This window comes from Sceloporus occidentalis, unplaced genomic scaffold (genome assembly GCF_023333645.1).
Source record: "Sceloporus occidentalis isolate IW3139 unplaced genomic scaffold, rSceOcc1.0.p SCAF_7, whole genome shotgun sequence".
NCBI lineage: Eukaryota > Metazoa > Chordata > Lepidosauria > Squamata > Phrynosomatidae > Sceloporus > Sceloporus occidentalis.
The window spans coordinates 1,889,371-1,913,159 of NW_028316987.1; the positions used below are offsets into that span (position 1 = coordinate 1,889,371).

The 23,789-nt window shown below is 40.3% G+C and overlaps 1 protein-coding gene across 2 annotated transcripts; it reads right to left on the reverse strand.

The window, feature by feature from the left end:
- Nucleotides 1-701: 701 nt before the first annotated feature.
- On the reverse strand, nt 702-23,650 carry DDX42 (DEAD-box helicase 42). Of its 2 annotated transcripts, XM_089531619.1 has the most exons (19): nt 23,495-23,650; nt 23,280-23,331; nt 19,908-20,144; nt 18,535-18,685; nt 17,303-17,364; nt 16,811-16,847; nt 13,664-13,813; nt 13,195-13,299; nt 12,103-12,222; nt 11,426-11,602; nt 10,448-10,576; nt 9,828-9,927; nt 7,515-7,562; nt 6,955-7,052; nt 6,498-6,774; nt 4,871-5,097; nt 4,503-4,613; nt 4,241-4,339; nt 702-3,189 (listed from the first exon to the last, which is right to left on the reverse strand). In XM_089531619.1, the coding sequence occupies exons 3-19, from the start codon at nt 20,126-20,128 to the stop codon at nt 2,509-2,511; spliced, it is 2,793 nt and encodes a 930-aa protein (XP_089387745.1). In that variant the 5' UTR covers nt 20,129-20,144; nt 23,280-23,331; nt 23,495-23,650; the 3' UTR covers nt 702-2,508. The 2 variants fall into 2 exon arrangements, with proteins under 2 accessions (XP_089387745.1, XP_089387746.1); XM_089531620.1 differs by lacking the exons at nt 16,811-16,847; nt 19,908-20,144; nt 23,280-23,331; nt 23,495-23,650 and having other exon boundaries at nt 18,535-18,549.
- Between the last annotated feature and the right edge of the window lie 139 nt (nt 23,651-23,789).

The window sequence follows — 23,789 nt, forward strand, 5'->3', positions numbered from 1 at the left end:
GATGTCACAGAGGGATTTTGCAGCATCTAGATTTTAAAAATGCTGAAAGCATCCAACAAGGTCTAGACCAACTTCTCTGTAAATCATTCCTCCTAGTATAAAAGAAAGTAATCCTTTATTATGTCATTCTAAAAGTTCTAAGAGGGACTGCACAAATAACAAGTTTGAACTTCCAAATAAGGTAGACTTTAATATCTTTCAAAATAGGAATCCCTTTCTTTTTTAAGGGTAAGACTACACATTACTAGCCAACTAATATTTGGAAATGCAGAGCTGTTGCTCTTTCACCAGAAAAAGGCGTTGGGAGGTGAGTTGCAAGGGAGAAGCAAGGGACAGAAAGTTAGACACATGAGCATATAAGGTAAGGTACGTAATCTAAGGAGGAAAAGAGACAAGTAATCTAGGAAGGAAAGATCCTTTCTGTCCTCATTTTAGGTCTCTTTCACACCACACAATTATAACAATTTGATACAAGTTTAACTGTGATGGCTGAATCCTATGGAATCTTTGGGAGGTGTAGTTTCCTTAACTACAAATCCAAGGATTCCATGGGGTGGAACTATGGCAGTTAAAGTGGAAACATAATGTAACTGTGTTGTGTGTGAAAAAGACCTTAGTGCAGCAAGATCTTTATGTAGCTGCAAAACCCAAAAGTAAAGGAAAAGACAAAAGGCCAAAACAAAAAGACACATTCCAGACAATTGTCCTAATAATAAAACATTTACTAGAAGAGAAAATGGAAAGTAAAGGGAATGGCATGTCACAGGATCTTGACACAGCTTCAGATATCATCATAAAAATGAAAGCAGGAACAAAACTATTTTAGGCAAACAAGATTTTTCTACCACTCCAGCAAAAAGAGAAAAGAATTGATTAAATAGCTTAAGAACACACGTTTGAGGGGGGGGGGGGGGAATCAAAATATTTTTACATTTGCTGCTTCTTTCCAGATGTTTGCAAAAGTCAGTATGGAAAAAGCAGCTTACTGTTTCAAGCAGGTCCTGCTTTTAGCATCTCTGCATGTACACACTTCTTCAGCAGCCAGTTGCAAACTTAACAAGTTAAAAGCCTTCCCAGGTTGGCCCCAAAATCACAATAACTTGATACTATATACAAAAGGTCTCCTCCCCCAGTGAGTTTTACTCTGGGGCTGTGAGGGTAATGTCTAGAACATTCACAAAAAATCTACACAAGAGTCCAATTAAATGCTGTTGAGAGAATCAATTTTTATTGTACTTGCTTCCTAGGGAACCTTGTGGGAGGGGTATACCCATGACTCTATGGCCTATCTCTTCTGTTCCTTGTAGATTTAACGTCGCCTCTACTCTTCATACACATAGACAGAGACCAATCAGAATAGAAACTGGATCACCTCTGGAGCCAGAAAACTTCAGTTCTAGGCAAACTGAGATTCTGCTGGGTTTTGCTGAACCATTTTTCAGCTGCAAAAAGCACCCAAGATGGCATGGTGTAAAAAGAAAAACATTGATTGCTGTGGAGAAGTTTACCATACTAACCTTGCAACTGCACACACCATACTATTCATGAGTGCTGTTATACTGAGTAAAAGGAACCATTTAGATCTGGCCAAACCCCTTATTGTAGCTGGGGTAACAATGGAGCAAAGAGATGTAAGCATATTGCCTGTACATCTACATGCCTGCTTCCATTTCCCTCCCGCACCTAGAAATACCACCTCAATCTCTCTCTTTCTGTTTGCTACTAGCATGCAGACACTATCAAGTCAGGAGGAGGGATGGAAGATGTGATCTGACATTTTGCCTCTCTTCTCTGTCTTGCCTGCTGAAAACACAAAAATAAGATCTATAGTACACAGTGCTGAGATTTCAACTAAAAAAGGCAAACTGGTAACTAGGAGTTATGAAATATTATTTTTCCCATGCAGGACTCAAAGTTCTGTGTAGATGGGCTAGTTCAACTAAAGCTCCCTGCCCCACCTCTGTCCTAGGGACCACCACTTCTCTCTCCTGCATCAGAGCCCTAAGCATGTACACTGAGTGTCTAAGCATGTACAATGAGTGCCACTGTGACCAGCAGAAAATGTTGCAGAAACAGAGATATTGGGGATGAAGAGAGGGCAACTGGTCACCTATTGGCAAGGGGGGGGGGGGTGTAATTCAAACCCATGTTAATATGGATACAATGAAATGTTCCAAATCCCCTTCTGGACACACTCAAGTTAAAAAAAAAGGAAACACACACAAAATGTTTGGTTCTTGCTAAAGAGGACCAGTCTGTTGGATACCCCTCAATGTGGACGGATATTTAAAAGGCAGAGCAGAGAGAAATTCCACAAAGAGGAATACTTTCCTGTTGACCACAGCACAACACAGACGTGCCAATGAAGTATAGTTGTTTGCAAATGCACCAGCCAAGGTTTGGTTGGGGATCGTTGCTCATTGCTGTTATTATTCTCAACAGCCATTTGTTGGTAGAGAGAGTGATAGAGGGGCAGGCACCTTGCCACTTGGTTGGTAACCTGGGCTCTTAGCTGTCCCATCGGCTCTTCTTGCGCTTTGGCGGTTCAGGAACTGCAAAACCATCTGTCTTGCTGTTGTCTCTGATGTTACCATCTTTCTTGCTCTCACTATTCCTATTCTCGCTGTTTCTGTTTTCGTTGCTGTTCCGGCTGTCCCCATTATTCCGACCGTCCCCATTATTCCGACCGTCCCCATGGCGGCTACTGGTATTGTTCCCACCACTAGAATGCCTGCTTTCACTGTGACGGTGGCTGTCTCCATGGCGGTTTTCTCCCTGACGGTAACCTTCCCCGTGGCGTTGGCTATCGCTGTGGCGGCCACCACCTTCTCCATGGCGCTGGCCATCACTATGGCGACTGCTGCTGCGGTTGTCACTGTACCTTTCTCTGCCTCCACTGTTGCCTTCTTTGCTGCTGTTGCTGGCATTCACACTGTTAAACCCCTGCACTCCAGTGCTTGGAAAGTTGGGGATGCTATTTAAGTTTCCACTGCTTGTGAAGCCTGGGATACCCTTTGCCATTCCTGCTGTGCTCATGGGACTGTCGGGTTTTGCTAAGTTCTGCTGTGCTGCATTTGTTGGCACGGAGTTCAAACTTCCTGCACTGGTCCACCCACTGGCCCCTGCTGATGAGCTGCCTGTCTTCTGGTTGCTAAAGCTGGCAGCAACAAAATGACTCTTATATTGGGACTATAAGAGAGAGAAAGAAAATAGAAAAAAATGTATCCAGTATCTGGTTTTACAAGGATTCCTAAGCCAAATGTGCCTCTTTTAGTTTTTTGCCCTTTTCAGGAACATCAGACACTGCCAAAAATTGAAGTCTAGGCACTGGAGAGGATGGGATTCTATTAAGTGAGTATAAACTACTGCGTAGAGATTTATTCCATGTTCAAGAGATCTTTGCTATTTTTCATATGGGGACTGAACATCTCCTAGAACAGTCAGGTATACCTCTATTAATTTTTAGCCTTCTGCTGGAATGCACTTGCTTACTTCCTATAGTCACTGGAACACTTGGGGAACATTGGGCTGACTTTTTACAGAATAAAGCCTGGCATGCAAACGTCTCTGGCACTACAGCATTTCTTCCCTTGTGATCTCTGTGCATATAATGTGCAAAGAAGAAACTTGAAATTCAGCCCTCCCTCTTCTTGGAATCAAGTCAACAACTCTACCTCTGGCCAATAAAAACCCTGCCTAATGAATAATCTGTGCCAAACAACACGGAAATTTGGAAAATCTAAAAAGCCACTATTAGGGAGCCCTGGTGGTGCAGTGGTTAAATGTTGGTACTACAGCCACTCACTCAGTTGCAAGGCTGTGAGTCTGATACCAGCCAGGAGCTTCAGGGTTGATTCAGCCTGGCATCCTTCTGAGGTCGCTAAAATGAGTACTCAGCTTGTTGGGGGCAATTAGCTTATACACTGTAAACTGCTTAAGGAGTGCTTAAGTGCACTGATAAGTGGTACAGAAAATGTACTTGCTATTGCTTACTATTGCTTTTCTGAAACAAAGCTTATAACCATCAACTTCTTTTTTCCCTCTTAAGTTGGTGTAACAAGCTCATGATGAACTACAAAATAGATGGATAGGTTAAAAGAAGGGGGATGCATTATCTCCCCAAGGATTCTTTCCTTTTCTCATATGAGCTAGAATAAACTGGGAGGACTGAATTTCATGACTGGGACAAAAGTCTTAGTAAAAAGGTGGCTGAAGCCCCAATGCAGATTGCCATACTAACCTGGAATGCGGCTTTCATGGCAGACAGCCTGTCCCCCATTGCTCCCGAGGATGGTTTATATGCCTCATAGTTGACCATTACATTGTTACTCCCACGGTCCTGTGGACAACAAAAGGTGCTGGCAGTTATTATGATCCAAGTTAGGCCACACACCTATACTTTAGAATAGGTTTCACAGATATCAATGGGGTTTACTTCTGAAGAGATGTACACAGAATTGTTCTTGTCAACATGAATTAGTTACATGAACGTTTATACTTACTGCACTTTCTGATCCTAGGCCAGGGCGTTCACGGTACCCTAGACCACCGCCACCAATGTTTAGCTTCTTGCCCTTTCCTCCCTTGAAACGGGATTTCCGGAACCAAGCATTCTGACAGATAGATGATAGCAGCATTACCATGTGAACATTTCATTGTGGCTTAGTTTAGCTATTCTAGACAGCAAGATTATCAGAAGATTTACAAAAAAATGTCAAGAATATACAACTAGATGAAAAGGAGAGAGTAATTATAAAGTATTTGCCAAATAAAGGTGTACGGTAAAATCCCAGAGGAAGCACCTTTTGCCAATGGTGGCACATGAACAATTCATCAGTGATCATGGCTTCTTAGCACTGGCCAAAATTACCTGCATGGCCAAATCTAAGAGTTCTTTTGAAACATGCTGATTGGCCCCTTCTAAATTCCGAACAAGATCTCCAGCAAAATTGCTGTCCTTGTGCGTCAGTAAAGTGTAGGCCACGCCCTTCTCCCCTGCTCTGCCGGTACGACCAATTCGGTGAGTGTGGGTATCAATATCACGAGCCACATCATAATTGATCACAGTCTTGATAGAAGGAATATCCAGACCACGAGCTGGGCAGAGAACATGAGTCAGGTGAGAATGGGGGTAGAGGTGGGGTCAAGAGAGAGTCACTGCAATTCTCAGACATAAGAAATTACAAATACTTGTCCCGAAGAGCATTTTGCTTTTCATCATCCCTTCTTGGTCTGCGCTGAGCTAGGTCTACTGAACTAGCTCTTTTCGTTCCAACACTTTCAACTTCAAAGAAATGTCAGTTAATACTTGAAAACAAGCATGTTACCCTAGCCATTTTCTGTTTGGATCAGGTAAAGTACTTTGATTATAGCACGGTTCCAAAAAGACACATTCTTTCTGGACCGAAAATATGTCTAGTTGCATTGAGTTCTATTTGCTATCAAAAAATTTAGCTTCCACAGTGGAATGAGGGGATATTTAGAGATATTTAAAATTAAATCAAGAAGTTGGCAAAGCTGGACCTGGAAGCAGCAGAATTTCAAATACAGCCAATTCTAAGAAATCTGGAGCTGAAGGAAGAGTGGATCTAAAAAGGATAAACAAACCTTAACCAATGTAAAAAATGTTTAATCATGATTTCAACCAGAGCAAACTAAGAAAAATATAGCCAAGTGAAGACATGAGGGACCTCTCATATAAAAACCCTCAACTTCGAGAAGTCCAATACTTATTTTGGAATACAGATTTTTGTTTACATTATAGTTCAAGTGGGCCTCTGCAAATTATTTCATTCAATAGTGGTCTGCCACTCCTGGAGGCTTCTAAGAAAGTCAGCCCCTTTTTGTGGGACTGACAGGGGATGTTGGGGATTGCTAAAAAAAGTCTTGGGGGCTCCAGGGCCATCATTTCCCCACCCTATTATCAACTCTCATGTCTGCATTTCTCATCTTCGGAAAAAGTATGAGGAAAAAAAGAAAAGAGAAAACCTTTTCTAGATTAGGGTGGCTTTCTTATGCATCGAGGTGAGTGAGAAACAGCCCTTCATAAGAATCTTTCCACTAGCTGATAGTGGAAAGGCACTTTCTGCTGGAGTCTTTTTAAAGAGGCATTCCCCTTTCCACTTTCTTTCACTAAGGAGGAAATTTCTCTTGTATTATATGCCATGTCTGTTACATCACACATCTTAAAGCAAAGAAAGCACATCTTTTGCTTCAGAACAACTGAGTGTTAGTCATATGTATATTTTAAAAAGAATCTAACTTACTAAACTCAATCAGTTCAACTTTGATTTCTTTAACCTGGTGACTTTGCCAATTTTAATATGTTAAGTCTGTATTTATTGAATATGGAACATATGACACTTTTCATACTACAGTAGGATGAATGGATGGCACAAGTGGCAATATAGCTTGTGAGGGGGGGGGGGCGGGGGAAGAGAAGATGAGAAAGCTGTGATTTAAAAAACAGCTTCCAGGACTCTTAAGCATGGTCCTACCTGCCACATCGGTGGCAACCAGAACTGGGAAAGTCCCCTTCTTGAAATCTGAGATGACCTTGTTCCTTTCGCTCTGATCCACATCACCATGCAGCAGCCCCAGGTCATGTCCTTCTTGCTTAAGGTTGTTGGCCAGTTCCTCTGCATTTGCCTTCTTGGTAACAAATAGGAGGACACTCCCTGAAGAGGTGAATTCCACTAGGCGGCTAGTTAGCCAGTTCCACTTGTTGGGACCAGAAGCAAAGATCTCCACAATTTGAGTGATGTCTTCATTGGCCTGTTGTAGAGGGGAATGTCCAATAGAAGAAAAACGAGAAAATTAGAACAGCAAAGGTAAAGAGAATATCTTAACAGAAGAGCAGAGCAAGGAGGAACCACTCCATGGATTTCCTGGAATTCCCTCTCTGCTTAAGTTTTTCCAAACTGCTCTTTTCAAGAGAGGAATATACAATATTACCTCTCCAATGTCTCCCTGCACCACTCGAATTGGGTCAATCAGAATGTCTCTGGCCAGTTTCTCAATCTTCTTCCGAAAAGTGGCACTGAAGAGCAGAGCTGTTAAACCAAGAAAGCGGTACTTTATTTATATATACAGAAATATGCTGGAATCCAAATTCATAAAGAAATCATGACACTCGCTGAAATCCAGAAGCAATGCCCCCATAATTCAGATACATGGGCATTGCCAGCAGTGACTCAGTGGTACAGGATATTCTACAGAAATTTATACACCCATTTCATTTCAGAGAGTAAAAGAAGATGAAACAGCAGTAACTTGGCATGCCTAAAAAACACATTATTTGAACAAACCCTTAGAAGACAATACACCTGAAAACTTGGGGGAGGGGTAAGGAGGAAACTAGAAAACAGTATACAAAGGCATGTACACTGCTTAATTTCCTCTATGGGTAAATCTAGGCACTAAAATAGGTCCTGGGACATCCCAGACACCCTGACTCTAACTTTACAAGACAGATTTGAAGCTCTCTCTTTAAATGTTAAATTTTAAATACTCACTCTGCCTTTCAGGACGCACATGGCTGGCAACTGATCGGACTTGGTATTCTGGTTAAGAAAAGAAAGACTTCCAGTGAAAGCCCAGTTTACTACAACAAATGCTGAAATGCAGGTACATTTTGATTTCCTAATGTCCAACTGGATGACTAAAATATGGCACAGGGCTAAAATGAACTATGGTGGATATTTTAGAATAAATCATTTTATGAAATGTAGACCTCCCATCATCTTTCCATAAGTAGATCTTGCAAATGACATCATTATCTTAAAATATTAAGATGAGGGGATTTTTTTTTAAAAGTTGCTTAAGAAATGTTTAAAATGAATAGACTATACAAATGAGATCTTAACAGCTGTTAAATGTTTATTACTGGTTAATTTAAATGGGCCTGAATCTGTTTTCTTCTTTTTTAAATGTCACCAATAACAGCATGAAGAAAGGCCTGAAATTTTAGATAAGGCAGACATGACACTTAATTCTTAATCCCCAATTAATTAAATTTAAAATAGGATTTTCTTTCCATTGGTATCCAAATGTAGTATATATTTTGATTTCAGGGTAAAACCATGATACATTTGGGAATAGCACCTTTGAAGCTGATCATCCTCAACTTAAATCATGTTTTGCTTACCTGATGCTAAACAATGGCTTAACTAAGGCATGAGCATATTATCAGTCTCAACACTACCCCAGGTGCACCCCCATGATCTAGGGGAGGAATAGATCAGAATTTGGCTTTACTTTAGCAGACTCCTGGTTTGTCCCTCTGTGTGCAATAGGAATTGTGTGCTAAAATAAACTCTTAGTCAACTGTTTATCAAGGTAAAAACAAACTTTAAGCTTTTTTACTGGCTTGTTCACCTAATTAGATTTTATTTTAAATCATGACTTCTCATTTGTAGCTGCTAACAAACCAGGACTTTGTAAAGAAATTGAATTCTGGCTTAGTCCTCCTTCTGTCAATCCCGTTTTGCTCCATGCAAGTAGTACTGGATTGGGGCTAGCATAATGTAAAAATAAGAACACTACAGGAGGTCTAAAATAGATTGAAATAAATGGGAATTATTCGTCATAACTAAACAAAATATCATTATTTCTCTGGCCATCTCTAGGTAGGACTAATGTTGGTAGCTGTAGTGTGTCTTCAAGTTGTTTCTGCCTTACACTAACCCTAAAAGATTTTTGTGACAAGATTTGTTCAGAGAGGGGTTGGCCTTTGCCTTCCTCTGAAGCTGAGAGTGTGTGACATGCCCAAGGTCACTCAGTAGGCATCCCTGGCTCAGAAAGGATTCAAACATTAGTCTCCAGAGTTAATATTTCAATGCTTGAACCACTACACCAAACCGGCAAATTTCTTTTTAAAATTGCACATATTTCTGTAGCCATTTTTGCACTGGCTAATCATTATGAAGAACATTCTACATTTCAGGTTTTTTTGTTTTTTACTTTTTCAGAACAATTATTAATCTAGTAAAAACACAATAAAATAGTAGTTCACTCATGTTGCTATCTATAAATATACACACATGACATTACCTCTTGTCTTCTCTCAACTTAACCAAGAGAGGAGGAGAGAAACTTCTCCAAGGCAGCCACTTTTCTAGGACTGAATAGCTTTCTCCTTACTTGCCATGGGCAGCTGAAATGGTTGCAGAATTTGGTACTCCATGCCACCCTTGAGGCTGCTATCATCACGTACCACTTCATATGATATGTGCTAATTACAGAGAGCTATACACCTTAAAAAAAATCTTTCCTTGACCACAAAATGCTTGCTTGAACAAACAAGTTTTTCTGAAAACACTTCTGTCCAAACATTGACAGAAAGGAAGTTGCAATAGTTGGGTGTTGTCACCAAAACCTATCTTTGTACTGACTTTCACAGAGCCATCTGGTGCTCCCCACCACTAAGAAGTCTTTTTTCGCTAACCACAGAGATCATGACAGGACACATACCACAGCTTGATAGTAGTGTTCACAGTCCTAACAAGCATGTTTATGCTTCCATTCTTTTATATACCTCAATCTATTGCTACACTATACTGGGTTATACCACTTCCTTTCCTCTCTATTTTCTATTTTGCCACATGCAAAAAATTCTTCCTTTTGTACCCATCCTATCCATTACCTAAAACATCCTATAAATTTATGTAAAGCTGCAATAAGTCACAGCTGAGTACATAGCTGAGAAAGGACCATCTTTATTTCATTATGAACACCCAAGGCACACAGCAATTCTAGAAGATGATATGAAACTGAGTATGAACCGACTCTGTGAAATAACTATAAGCCCATAATTACTGGATACATACCAAATCCCATGTCAAACATTCTGTCAGCTTCATCAAACACAAGGTAGGTGACTCTCTGCAGGTTCGTTGCTTTCTTCTTTACATGATCAATCAAACGGCCCTGAGTGGAAATATTTAACACATCTCATCTGCAAAGTCGGTATCAACATAATTCAAACTACATATCACAATAAGTTTTAGGGCTAGAGACTGAAAATGGAAAGATTTAACTAGGCTCTATTATTTCTATTTTCTGTTATTGCTTATGATCTTTATGGAGAATGGGCACTAGAACTTTTAATGACAAAGTGCAATACCAGTTGCTAGGAAAGGTCAGAAAATGTTTGAAGGCAGTTATTGAGAGAAGACTCTCACAAGAAGAAAATGATTTAGTTGCTTCTGATAAATTTCTCAGAAGCAGTGAAGTACTTTAAGGTCACATCCCCATCTTCCTCCCTTTTGACCTTTGTGGACTCAATAGTTTCTGATTCCAGTTAAAAAAAAACCCAAACAACTAATGAGCTAGGATCAAGCAAGTTAAAATCTGAGAACTAATCACAGGAAATTATCTATTTTCAAAAAGAAGGAAAGATGGATTCCATATCCTTCATGGGAGCCAAAGCAGGCATGTAAATACTCACTGGAGTACAGACAACAATTTCTGCCCCTTCTTGCAGAGCCTTGGCTTGCTCCCACATGCTTCCTCCACCATACACAGCTACTGAACGTAGGTTGTAGGCCTTCCCAAAGCGTTTGCATTCTGCATGGATCTAAAAACAGGCAACAGAACATAAATGACATACCAAGACAGAAAACAGGAAGAATTTTCCATTATCTCAAAGAAACAGAAGCTAAAATCAGGAGCACATAAAAGGAACTGCTCTGGATACAAGCTAGACAAGATCTCACAAGGCTGAGCAGGGACTCCTTAAGTATAAACCAAATTCCGTATGTTACCACATGGTTTCTGCCTGTCCTTGAGCAGAGAAACCCATATTGTATCCTCTCTTGCCACCATACAGAACTTTCATAAAAACTAAGGCAAATTTTAGCATCCTTGTTTAATTCTAACTGCCACTTCAGGTTGAATTTTGGAGTTTGGGGTTCTATTTTTGGAGCATTTTGTTATCTGACACTTTAAAGGTGTGGGGAGCTGGGAGCCACAAAAAGAGGCAGTGGCACATAGGGTCTATAGGCTGCACTTCATCCATTCCTGACCTATATAAAGCCCATTGATTCAATGGATCTACTCTAGTTGGTACCATCAACTAGATATAGGCCCTCGTGTATGTTTTTATCACATAAAATAAAGGGTTACTTCATCAGGGTAACAAAATGGAACACCATGCTCTTCAACCAAAGCAACCTTCATTACTGCACCATGATTTTGACTCTCTGTTCCCCATAAAATGTACCAAATAACATGCATAGCCCTTCTATGTGGATTGGTTTTTGGTGATCAAGAAATGTAAGGTAGATTTTCATAGAAGCTATTTCCTTTTTACATACTGAATGTTAGCTGGATGTTTCAACCAAGGATTGCATGTAGCATGACCCCCTCAGATGAACAACCTATTCCAAGCCTGTTCCCCCTACCCAATTTTTTCAAATATGCCTACCTGCTGGCACAGTTCTCTGGTTGGACAGACAATCACTGCAATGGGGCCATCCCCTGGCTCCAGTTCCTTCTGATCCATGATGTGAATTAACATTGGCCAAATGAAAGCTGCAGTCTTTCCACTGCCAGTCTTTGCAATACCAATCATGTCCCTGCCACTCAGTGCCACTGGGATACCCTGAAAAAGGGTGAGAAAGTACCAACATGCTTTAAGTCTAGTGATCTCCAAAATACAACCAGGAACTTTCTATTTAGGGAATGAGTTTTAACATAATACGTCCATTAAAATGTCAGCCTTATACCCTGCTGCCAAAAAAAATCTCATTTAAACACAAAAGGTATCTGCCTAAACTAACTTGTAAGGTTCTTGGAAAGTGTACAGTTTTTTTCATACAACAGTTCTGGAAGGAAAGTATCAAGATGTGTATGTGTATGTGCCATCAACTCAGCTGTTGATTAGTACTGCTTCTACAGTTAAATCTATTAATTTGTTAACCAAATATGCAAGTTGGATAATAATGTGATATTTGGGTTACAGAACAGACTAAAGAAAAAAATACATTTCATAGTTTTCTGTGGGTTTTCCAGGCTATGTGACCACATTCTGGAAGAATTTACTATGGACGCTGACTGTGAAAGCCTTCGACTTCACAAAAATTTCATACTTGCAGGACTCACCTGACACTGGATAGGAGTCGGTTGAGTGTATTCTGATTTTCTAATCTGGTGCATGAGCTGCTCATCAAACCCAAAATGAGCAAAACTGCTACCTGGCCTTGGAGGAGCAGCACCAGAGACCTAGAAAAAGAGAGCCTATATAGACATACGTTTTCAACACATTTTGAAAGTATTTTAAAATGCACACACTGACATATAGAGAACATAAGCACTAGACTTTACCTGGTCACATCCCTGATACTGCTTAATGCAGGAAATACCCATTATAGGACCAATACCCACAGCTACAGATTAACTTTCCTTGTGTTTTATTGAAAACTCCTTTCAAATTCAGAAGTACCAAATGTACCTAAATTGAATAATGTAAAGTTCAAATTATCAAAAGACCCATACTGGGATGGCAAACTTCTGCAAATGAAACAACGGCACAGAAGCCTTCTCTCTATGTGTCACGTCTTTTCACATGCAACTCAGAGGCCAGGTATGATGACAATTGGCCTGCATATTGGGGAGTATCTATTCAAAGCTGGAACAATAACAGAAAATCGCAGGAAGGTGGAAACTGAATGAATCTAAGAGAGGGGCAGAAGCTACCACTCTGCCCTGAACAGTCAAATCCTAACAGACAGGATGAAGAAAGATAGTGAATACCAAGACATAATGACTAGAAAGCAACACACTACCAAAGTCAAGCAACAATTTACCTCCAAACCACCATGCTTTTTTCCCCATGCTCTCCCATGTTTTTGAATGCATCTTTCTTGGTGCAGATCTCCCCCCATTGAGAAAAAATCTTCTTCCAAACCCTCCTGAAGTTCTACTTTTTGGAAAATACTCCATGTGCCACCACAGCAAAACCATTTCCTCCTTTTCTGTTCCATTTGAATCACCATTCCAGAAACTTAACATACCTATCTCTCTGTCTTCCTTTTTCACACTCTTCATCTTACAGAATCATAACATCACCCATCAGGAGCTATTTTATTTCTTTGTAAGTTTCTGCATCTGTTTAGTGTCCAGTATAAATAGTTGGTATTAAAATATTTTAACAAGTGACAGCCCCCAAAGAAAAGTCTCTTGTTTTCATCTTACCCTGAGATTGAGCTTATGGCGCAGCTCCACCACTTGCTGTGGTGTGAGGCTGGTGATCTCTTCATGCTCATCATAGAAGTTCTTCTCAAATGGCGGGTATTCAATCTGCAAGCCAATTATTCACAGTCAATCAAAGACACCACCTAATTGATTCAACACTGGCTACTGCCTCTGCCTGAACTGCTCCAATATAATGGAATGTTCACAGACATTCATGTTTAATCAGTAATTATCAGCATGGCATCTGACAAATGAGAGAATCAAAGCACTAGCATGGACAGGGAAAATCATGCAACAAGTTCTTCTTTCCCCAATAGGACATCTAAATAATGCACATTCCCAGCATTCTATCTTGGAGGCTTGGGGCAATATCTTCTTCCTCCTATTTTGCTTTATTCAGTACATTACTCTTGGCCTTCAGAAGAACTTAAGTGTGATGCTTTATTACTGATGGAAGAAACTCCCTCACCTCTGAATGATCAATAGGAGGAAGAGGGTCAATTATTTTTTTGGATGGTGCTATTGGATTGCCATCACTGTCATATTCCAGATTATCCTCCTCTTCTTCTGGAACCACACCAGCATTGGGATTTTCTGCCATGTAGCGGAAATAAGCTTCCTGCAGCAAAACAGAGAAATGTAACTGCATACAAATGTCAAAGGGGATGAAATGCTACTGCAGTTTTCCAGTAAGTGTTAGCCACATTCAGACTGCTTATTTTAATGCCTATTGACAAAGAATCAGCAGCTTATTTTAACAACACTATTTCTAAGAGAAATTACTTTGCATTAGCTGTAACAAAGAGAAAACTGACTCTTTTAGGAAAACACAAAATTCACAAATTTGGAAGAACTAAGCAGACCATCCCAACATTTCAGGCAATGCCACAAAAAAGTTCCTCCCAGTCTTACAAGTCTTCTTGGTCACAGGCTTGTGGCAAGTACAAATAATTTCTAGGTAACCAAGCAAGGAAATTTGTCAAACTGAAATAGAGAAGGCTTTTACTTAAAGAGTCAACATGCCACAAGTGACTAACACACAAGTGAGCAGGTGGAATGGTATCTTTAATGGACTTACCTGCATTCCATCTCCTACCAAGTTGTCATTTCCCTCAAACAGATTCTTATAAACTTCAAATTATAAAACACAACCTATAAACAGCATGTGTATTTAAAAGGGGAAATTATTTCTAATTAAAAGGGGGCTGATTAAGAAATAGGATGGCATCTACAAGCAAATATTGAGGTCATAAAGGTAATAAAAGCGGAATCTAAATTTCAACATTATCTCAGCTGCAGAATGATTCTGCTTGGTCAACAATTCTTTAAACTCAACAGCTTTATACTGAGCTGATGAAATTCCAATTACCTATAGTATCTCCAGTGTAAAAGAAAGACATTCATAAGTGAAAGTTGCAGATATCTACCTTATGGAAGAGAAACGTTCTTAAATAAAACTCTCCTAAGAATTGCGTGTTTTCTTATAGGACAGGACAATCTTTTTGATGTAGTACTATAATAGGAATATTTCACATTGCTCAAATCTGAAAATAATGAAAACTTCCCCTTTTCTGTCTGTCCTTAGAAATCTTTAAAAAAAAGCTTCCTTCACTGCGAGTTTAAAAACTCAGATATAACACGAGTACTTTATAAAATTACTATTCCTATATAACTATTCCATTTTTATAAGGCCCTTCCTCCAAGAAACTAATACACGAATCCACCTGGCATTCTCTACCAACCTTCATGGGTAGTTTAGGCTGAGAGGTTGCCATTGGCCAAGGTCACCCTGAGAGCTTTAAGCCCGGGGGGGGGGGGGAATGAAGCCCAGATCACTTCACTCACATGACCACATCTGTCCACTGCATTACACTGGTTATCAAACTAATGGGTTGTCACCCCTAAATGTGCAATATGAGAAATTGTCAGATGACTGTGAGACTAGGCTAGCTAGCAAGAAGGGTCTAAAAAGAGAAAACAGGGCATTAATTTAATAGATTCACAATTTCCTGCAACACTCATCAGCGGGAGAGGACAAGACCAAAAAAAAAGAAGCAAGGTAAAGTAGAATGGTACAACTCTTGTTTATGAATGAAAGCCTTCTATCTGCAGAAATTTTTGTTGTGTTATAAATTTAAAGAAGCTACCACTCCCAGAATTTCTTAGCTATCTCACACACATGTACTGAACATTAAGAAATCTACTACACTTTCCTCTGTGTTAAGATTAATGCCTACCAAAGTAATGCATTTAAATTCCCTCCTGAAGATATGACAAAGTGGGAAGAAAGGGGTCAAACAGAATGGTTGTGTGGCGCAGCCTCAAGCCCTGATTGGTCCAGGACTGTGGTGATCGTATGGCCTACTCTCAGAGCGGGTCACCACTGCAGTCGTAAATGGGCCACCGGTAAGGAACACTTTTTCAGTACTCCTTTTTCTGGTGGCCTCAGACAGCTTCTGGCTACACTGGGAGCATGCATTGTGTGCACCCCACACCCCAAAGTGGCTGGAAGTTGCACCTTTTGGCTCGTGTGTTTCAGGCCTTAGATAATGGTATGCTAAGTCATAAGAATGAGTTAACCATATAGCCTGAGAACATTCCCTAAGGTCCTAATTCCACCCTGCCCCCAAATTAATATGGAAGCTATGTTCTGTTATCATGTTTCCTAAGACTTATTTTTGAAGAGATGTCCATCACTCCTGTGTATTTTGGCTATGTTCCTAATGAGACAGGAAATCTCAGAGATTTCACTCCTGCACAGATGCAAAAGGTAGCCCTTATGAAGGGTGAGTAATTATGTTGGGCCCTACACTAGAAAGGATTAAATGCTCGAACCACTTTCAGTGCAGCTATAAGCAGAATCATCATCTACTGTGGAGAGTAATTAGGAGGCCACAAGAAAAGGGTGGCAACTCATGAGGAATATAGCAGCGTGGTACTTTGGGCTTTCAGGACTTATTAATGCTTTCTTGTGTTATGCTAGTAGTTTTGTTTTTACACTTATGTGCTGCAGCATACCATTAGGCATTACTGAGGAAGGTGTTTCAAAATTTATATAAAGTTATGGTTTACTGAATTTGACATCATCAGGAATAAAGGTTAATTTGAGTCCTGAAAAACTACAAATAGAAGTCACTAGGATGTATGCAATTAAATCAAAGGGGTGCAACAAGTGTTAAACTGAATTCTGCGGTGACCTCTATAGTGTCAGCAGTAGCCTTTATACATTTCAGACCCAAGACAAATTTGTTATAACCCTAATTAGATCCACATTTAACTTATTATATATGTTTATTTTTCTGACTCCACCTTTTCCTATCAGTCTCCATATTATTGTTTAATCATTGTTTTACTTCTATTTAAAATAAAAAAAGGAATCGTTAATAAGCTTTTTTCAAATATTGGCTGTGTTCTAAAGTACTCCTCTCATCTACAACCCAGGTTTTGGTCCCAAATGACTAGGTGGCTCAATGGTCCCATGTATTTAGTTTGAACATTCTTCTCATGTCCTCAGCAAGCAAAAATAGTCAGGGTTTCTTTGAAAGAGATTAGAAATATGCATTTTTATTCACTGCTTTAAAAAAAAATAGATAGAAAGATAGTGTAGGGAACTCACTTGATCATCTTCTTCTTCAATATCATCGCGTATACCCCTGGAAAAATAAGCAGAGAAACAAAACTTCCCTGCAAATGTTCCACATACCCAGCTCCACACATTCAACCTGGATAGTACCAATATAACTGGACACTGACAACATTTAGAATCAACATAAAACAATTCCAACCCACAAAGACTTGCCAGATTTTAAAGTGTAATCATGACATAACTGCCAAGTTTGAGAGATATGATGTTCACAGAATGCTGCAATAAAAGAGGATCAGGGAGGGGTTTAGCTCCCTGTTCCAAGGCAAAGTCATCTAAACACCAGCCCACATAAATCAACCCTTAAAATTTACATTGCAGCCTTTACAGAAGTTCTGTGAAGGCTTAAACATGTTGGCATGGCAAAGTCTTAACATATTAATCAAACAGAAATTATATAAAATCTCATGCTTCCATTAAGCTTTCATTTATTTCAACACGACTGTGATATATGAAAGAACTTACTTTGTATTCTTTCTTTCCTTATCTTTATCTTCCAGTCTCTTCATATCTCTAGCAGCTTGATCCTAATAAATTACAAAATGAATGTAACTTCACAGTGCAGCACATCACCTCATTTCTACTACTTCAGTATTGTTATTTACAAATACACCAATCAAAATATATCACATTATCTGTCAAGTTACCTTCTGAATAAAAATGATCTAAACTTTAGCTTAATCGTCAAAGGTGTGGTTGGACAAAGTGTGACCAGCAGGCTGCATCTAACCCCTAAGGCTGCTTTGTGAAGCCCCAGGGACTCTTGGATCAAAAATATTTTTTGCAAAACGTCCTTAGCAAACTCCAGGGGGGGGGGGTGTATGGCTGTCCCACCACATCTTGCAGTTATCTAGAATTCCCAGGCGTCAAAAATAATTTTTGCAATTCCTCCCACCCCCAAAAGAATGATTTTGCCTTGAAATGCTGCACCATGCCCACCAGGGGGCATGGGGCATTTCCACCACATCTTGAAGCCTCCCATGGGTCAACGTACACCCAAAAGAAGCCCTTTTTAAATATTTGGTGAAAATGTCCCATACACCCTATAAGCATTTGGGAACAGTTTTTTGTTTTGTTTTGTTTTGTTTTTTTGTGGGGTCAGTTGTGGCCCTGTGAGGTCTCCTAGGGGCTAATGCCTTCAACAGTTGCCTATCCCTCACTCAGGTAAGGCAGGGAAACCCACGGCCCTCCAAACACTGATGAATAAGTATTCCCACCATCCCTTGCCACTGACCAATGTAGTTGGCTCTGGTGGGAACTGCAGTCCAATACCATCACATTTCCTAGTCCTGCCTGAGAAGTCCTCTTACCCTTTCTATTGAGACTAGTGGAAAATAATTGGCTTTTATTTCTTAAAATTAATGTAAGACGAAGTCGGAACTTTTCTATGGTGGCATTACCATTACTGAACTCCCTCCTAAAAGAAACATGTTTAGCTTCATTTGCCTCCTCATTTTTTAGATGACTGCAGTGACTGTTGTAGTTCCTAAGGTGCTAATGACTGTAGTTACTTTGCTTTAAATTATTCATACACTCAAAACAGAAAGCTGATTAAAATATTGCAAAATAAAGGTAATATTTATGATTACTTTCTTGAAAATGCTTATTAAAATTGAGAATTGCTATCCTCAGTGGTCATTTCTCACTCACTCCAAAGCCATAAAGTGTCTGCAACATGTAAGGAAAAGGGATATTACCTCCACTTCTGCCATGAAGGCCTCCAGTGGGTCGTCCTCACTGTCTGAGTCACGTTCTTTGGAATGGAACTGCTGCCGAGTAGGAGAATTCTCAGCAGGAATGTAGGGTAAATCAACATTATTGGAATCTTCCTCTTCATCCTCAAAGTAGCTGTAAATTGATATAGACAAAGTGATATATTAAAGGATGGCAACATAGGACTATGTTTACAGGAAAGGAAAATTGTTAGCCACACGACTCTGATCATACAGTATATTATTTCTACAGATTCCAGAGAATTTACCAATACATCCATAAAATATGGAGCAACACCATAGGAAAGTTTTCCTTTTGAGTGACTGCTAAATAGAATATGCAGTACACACAAGAAGATGCAAGAGTAAGGGACAGTTTTCTTCTAAACAAAATGGTGCAACAAGGTCGAATATGCTAGGAAGAAGCAAATGGGACCATGCAATATCAGGAATACATAAAATGGAAAATAACAGCAATGGTAAAACTTGCATGCACACATGAAAACTCTTGCAAAAAAGCAAACTGGGAGAGGAAACACAAGAAAAGTTACAGGAGCGTCAGCTGACACAAAGCAACTTCAGGCTTCATGATTAATATGCAATTACAAGCATAAGGAGACGAGAGACTTCTGACTGGGTGAGGACAAGGAGGTTTTCTACCACCTGCAAAGGACAGATGAGATGGAGCAAGGTATGCTCCAGAAACCTTCTGCTGAAAATGAGAAGTGATGAACCTTCTAGAATCCCCAGTCCAGAAAAACATGCTGAGAATTACTCTGAAAACTCATCTAGAAGAATATATTTATACTGGAATAGATATATTTAACACAACCAATATGGAAACAGTAAGATAGCAAGGATCCTCTCCCCCTATAGTGTGCACATAAGTAGTGTGTGTTTCCACTCAAATTTTCTCCAGCTGCTTCTGTGCATTACTACAGCTGCAGCTTTAAGGTATACTTAGCAACATACAGTTTCTGAAGTTGTCTTGAATCCAATCCTTGGTAAAAATCAGGATACAAGTGAAATAATAATAATAATAATAATAATAATAATAATAGCCTATACCCCACAATATGTAACTAACACACCAGTCTTCAGTCTACTGAAGCGTTCAGGTTTTTATATGGCTAGGAATATAACTAAGGACTTGGTATGTGAGCTGAAAGTTGCCTAAGTAATAATGAAGAACTTTCTGTGTAATAAAATTTTGCAAAGGAAATTTAAAAAACTGTTTAGTTTCTTTATATTACACCAGTCCACATGTTGTTAGGTAAGCCAACTATGACAAATTCCACCAAAAATATTTTGCAAAGGACATTTAATAAGGTTACACATGCAAAAAGCTGGCAGCTTACGCATTCTCCTCATCAAAGTTTGCTCGTTTTGATCCAATCTTGTAAAAAGAAGGCAGCTGAGGTGGTGGAGTCTTCCCAAAGCCAGCTGAAGAACCCGTGGCTCCAAAAGCACTGTGGGATTGCTGAGGGAGTTTGGGCTCTTCCTTCTTTCCAGATGATATTGAGAAGCCACCAAAACCAAAGCCTCTCTTGGTACCAGGACCACCTTTGTTCCAATTCATGGTGTCCGTGATGTGTCTGACAAAAAGAAGAAGTGATATACCAAGCATTGACACCACATTCTTGTTTCAAAGACAGGCCAAATAATACTCACATAAACTTAATGGAATTGAGTAAGGATATCAAGTACTAGAAAGACAAACAAACGACTGTCTTAAATGAGTAAAACTGAAGTTTAGTACAATGTAGATGTAGGCAGACAGTTTCCACTCAGGTCATAATATCCAGCTTCCTTTTTTAATTGTTCATTAAATAAAAACCACCAACAAAAGATAATTAAAAACCTAAAAAATGGAAAACCAACCAGTAATGGAGCAATGCTAGAGGCAGGAGGAAGTGTCTGCGGTATTGCCTCATTCCACTACCCTTCCCCAATTCTTGCTGGGCTTGAAAGGGAGTTTTCCCCTCCAATAATTATGCCCCCTTTTCATTTTCCTTCCCATCAGTTTCAATGGAAAGGAAAACAAGTATGTCAGCAAAATAGATGGTTTTTATGCCCTTTCTGCAGCCATTGGGAGAAGAGAGGGCTAGGATCTCCTGAACTGGCTTTCTCCCACTATCACAACGACAACTGCAAAGCTGTGATAGCAATGGAATAGTTTACAAATCAGTCTTAGCCAGTGTGGCCAACACTGAGGAATGCTGGGAGTTATAGTTTAGCAACGTTTTGAGGACACCATTTTGCTCAGACCTGTGGTAAAAGTTGTGATCTTTGGTGACTGCTTTCCTTTTCTGATAGAAGACCTTATGGTAGAGAGGAAGGTTGCAACATTCAAATATTAGTTGCCCTCCCTGGAGCTCAGGACTCCACCCTCAACAGCTTTAAAGGCATTTAAATACCAGTAATATAATCAATTGAGTGGTTTGAGCAATGGATGACTATATGCTTATAGTATACGTTCACCAGTTTGGTGTAGTTGTTTGACCACTGGACTACAACTCTGGAGACCAAGGTATGAATCCCCTCAGCCACGGAAACCCACTGGGTGACCCTGGGCAAATCACCCTCTCTCAGCCCCAAAGGAAGGCAATGGCAAGTCCCCTCTGAACAAATCTTGCCAAGAAAACCCTGTGATAGGTTCACTTGCCTTAGGGTCGCCATAAGTTGGAAACAACTTGAAGGCACACATAACCAGGGGTAGCCATGTTGGAAAGATAGCAAAATATAAAGCCAGAATGAGGGCTTTTTGATTCAGTGTTCTCTGCCTAATAAAGAGGTTTGTGGTCTGGATCTCATAGGACATCCTGGATCTCATAGGAAGTACCTTTTTGTTTTGCTAATGGAATTTAAATTCCCTGGGCCTTAAAATACTTTATTTCTCAGTACCGCATGGCCAGGAGTGGCCTGCCTGCATAGATATCCCTTCATGCTCAAAACACTACCAACACCTTGACAGAATCTAGGTCTGTGACTAACACTGGCAATTTATTTCCTCCTGTGTTATTTCCAACACCTTTGCTTGATGAAGAAGCCAGTGGAGGTTCAACGGCTTGCAACATATATTTAGGTTGATCCGATAAAGATATCACTGATTTGTGGGTTTTGGATGTTAATGTATTTAGTCTTAGGCATATCGGGAATCTTTATGTCTGCTTCTGGGCACTGCAGTTCAAAAAGGATGTTGGTACACTGCCTTCGATTAAAGATGGGGAAATATTTTAAAAGGTTTTATAGATCTATACAGGAATATGATAATATAGCAGATAGAAATTGAAGAGAAAGAAGAGGAGTGTTAACACTTAGAGACAAAGAAACTTGGACTCTAATATAAAGTACTGTAAACATAGATTGATACTCAGACTTGGAAAAGGCAGGGAAGTCAAACAAGCATATTCTGTTCTTATTATACACTTGATCAATGTGGCATGAAAGAACGGTTTGTATTTTGTTTTTGTACTCAAGTGACGTGTTTAATTACAAAGTGTATTTTTTTAAGTTTGTGAAACTAATAACAAACATATAGGATGTTGATAAAACGGAGTGTGTCCAGTGACTAAAATGGTGAAAGGACTAGAAACCATTAGGCCCTATGAGGAATGACTTAGGGAGCTGGGGATGTTTAGCCCGGAGAAAAGAAGGTTAAGAGGTGATATGATAGCCCTGTTTAAATACTTGAAGGGATGTCACATTCAGGAGGGAGCAAGCTTGTTTTCTGCTGCTCCAGAGAACAGGACCCGGAGCAATGGATGCAAGCTACAGGAAAAGAGATTCCACTTAAAACATTAGGAGGAACTTCCTGACAGTAAGGGCTGTTTGACAGTGGAACAAACTCCTTCCTCGGAGAGTGGTGGAGTCTCCTTCCTTGGAGGTATTTAAGCAGAGGCTGGATGGCCATCTGTCAGGGATGCTTTGACTGAGAGCTCCTGCATGGCAGAATGGGGTTGGACTGGATGGCCCTTGGGGTCTCTTCCAACTCTACGATTCTTATTCTATTGTCTAGCCTACTGGAAGAGATCCGTCTCATCAATACTGTAGAGGCCTTTAAGAAGGCACTCAAAATGGATCTCTTCTGTTCTGGTGGGCTTATCCATCGGACTCCATATAAAAGCTTATAATCAGGGACATAGCCAAGGGGGGGGTCTGGACCCCCCTTCCATTAGATACAATGAATGGTGTGTGCTGCTGCACCACCGTGTCCAAGCCCCATTATAATGGTGGCACTTAGCATGGACCCCCCCCTTCCCACAATCCTGGCGACGTCCCTGTTATGACGATGCCCCACTCTCAGCTATGATCACTGGCTACTGATGAACGGGTTTTTTAAGAGAACTAATAGGAATGTGCTAAGTTCAGTACGAGTGTTTTATCAATTGTCATTTGTATTATTGTATTGACGTAATCCTGCCTCGATCCTCAGGAGAGGCGGGAAACATAAATAAACTTGATTATTATTATAACAGTAATAACAATGGAAATAATAATTTTTATTCACAACACCAGATAAAGTAGAATATGTTTCGACTATTTTATCTGCTTTAATTGCTTATGGTGTTTTGTTTACTATGTCATGAGGCTCTGCTCATAGGCTCTAGGCCTACAGCAAACTACAATTCCCAGAATTCCATAGCCTTGAGCCAAGGCACTTTAGATGCAGCCATTAGCCAGAGAATGACTTGAAGGCACACAACAAGAAGAGATTCCCCCCAACTTACCTGCTGACCCTTAACTCTTCGGTTCGGAGGTTTTGCCCGGAGGTGAGCGACCCTGCGGGAAAGAAGAGAAAACAGAGCGCGGTGAAGCTCCAAGGCTTCAAAACCCCGACTAGGCCGCGGCCCCGCCCACTTTCCCAACCGACCGCGAAAGGGCCAGCAACGCTTTCCACTCTTTTGTCCTCTTTCCCGCTCCGTTTAATCCTCCCAGTTCTTACCCAACACCTTCTGAGGGAATTAAGATCTCGTCTCCTTCCTCGTCTCCCTCAGAACTCCGCTCCGTTACTACGGCGGGGCGCGCGCGACGCTGGAGGCCGTGACGCGATGACGTCACCGCGCACACAGCGAGCGTCTCTTTTTCTCTCTCCCTGTCGTATCTGTCTTCCTGCGCGGTGACGTCACAAAAAGCGTCGGCTGTTTACGTTTTAAGTACGCGCGCAGCATAGAACTAGGAATTAGAGTAACGCAAGCCCCTGTTTCTCGCGGGTTAATTTACAACAATAGTTTTCAAAC

Coding starts and splice junctions, on each gene's coding strand:
- DDX42 (XM_089531619.1), bottom strand. CDS start 20,128: ATGAATTGGAACAAAGGTGGTCCTGGTACCAAGAGAGGCTTTGGTTTT. Junction 10,577..11,425: donor CCAGAGAACTGTGCCAGCAG/GTAGGCATATTT, acceptor GCCTGTTTTTAG/ATCCATGCAGAATGCAAACG. Junction 5,098..6,497: donor GGTTGCCACCGATGTGGCAG/GTAGGACCATGC, acceptor TTCTCTGCCCAG/CTCGTGGTCTGGATATTCCT.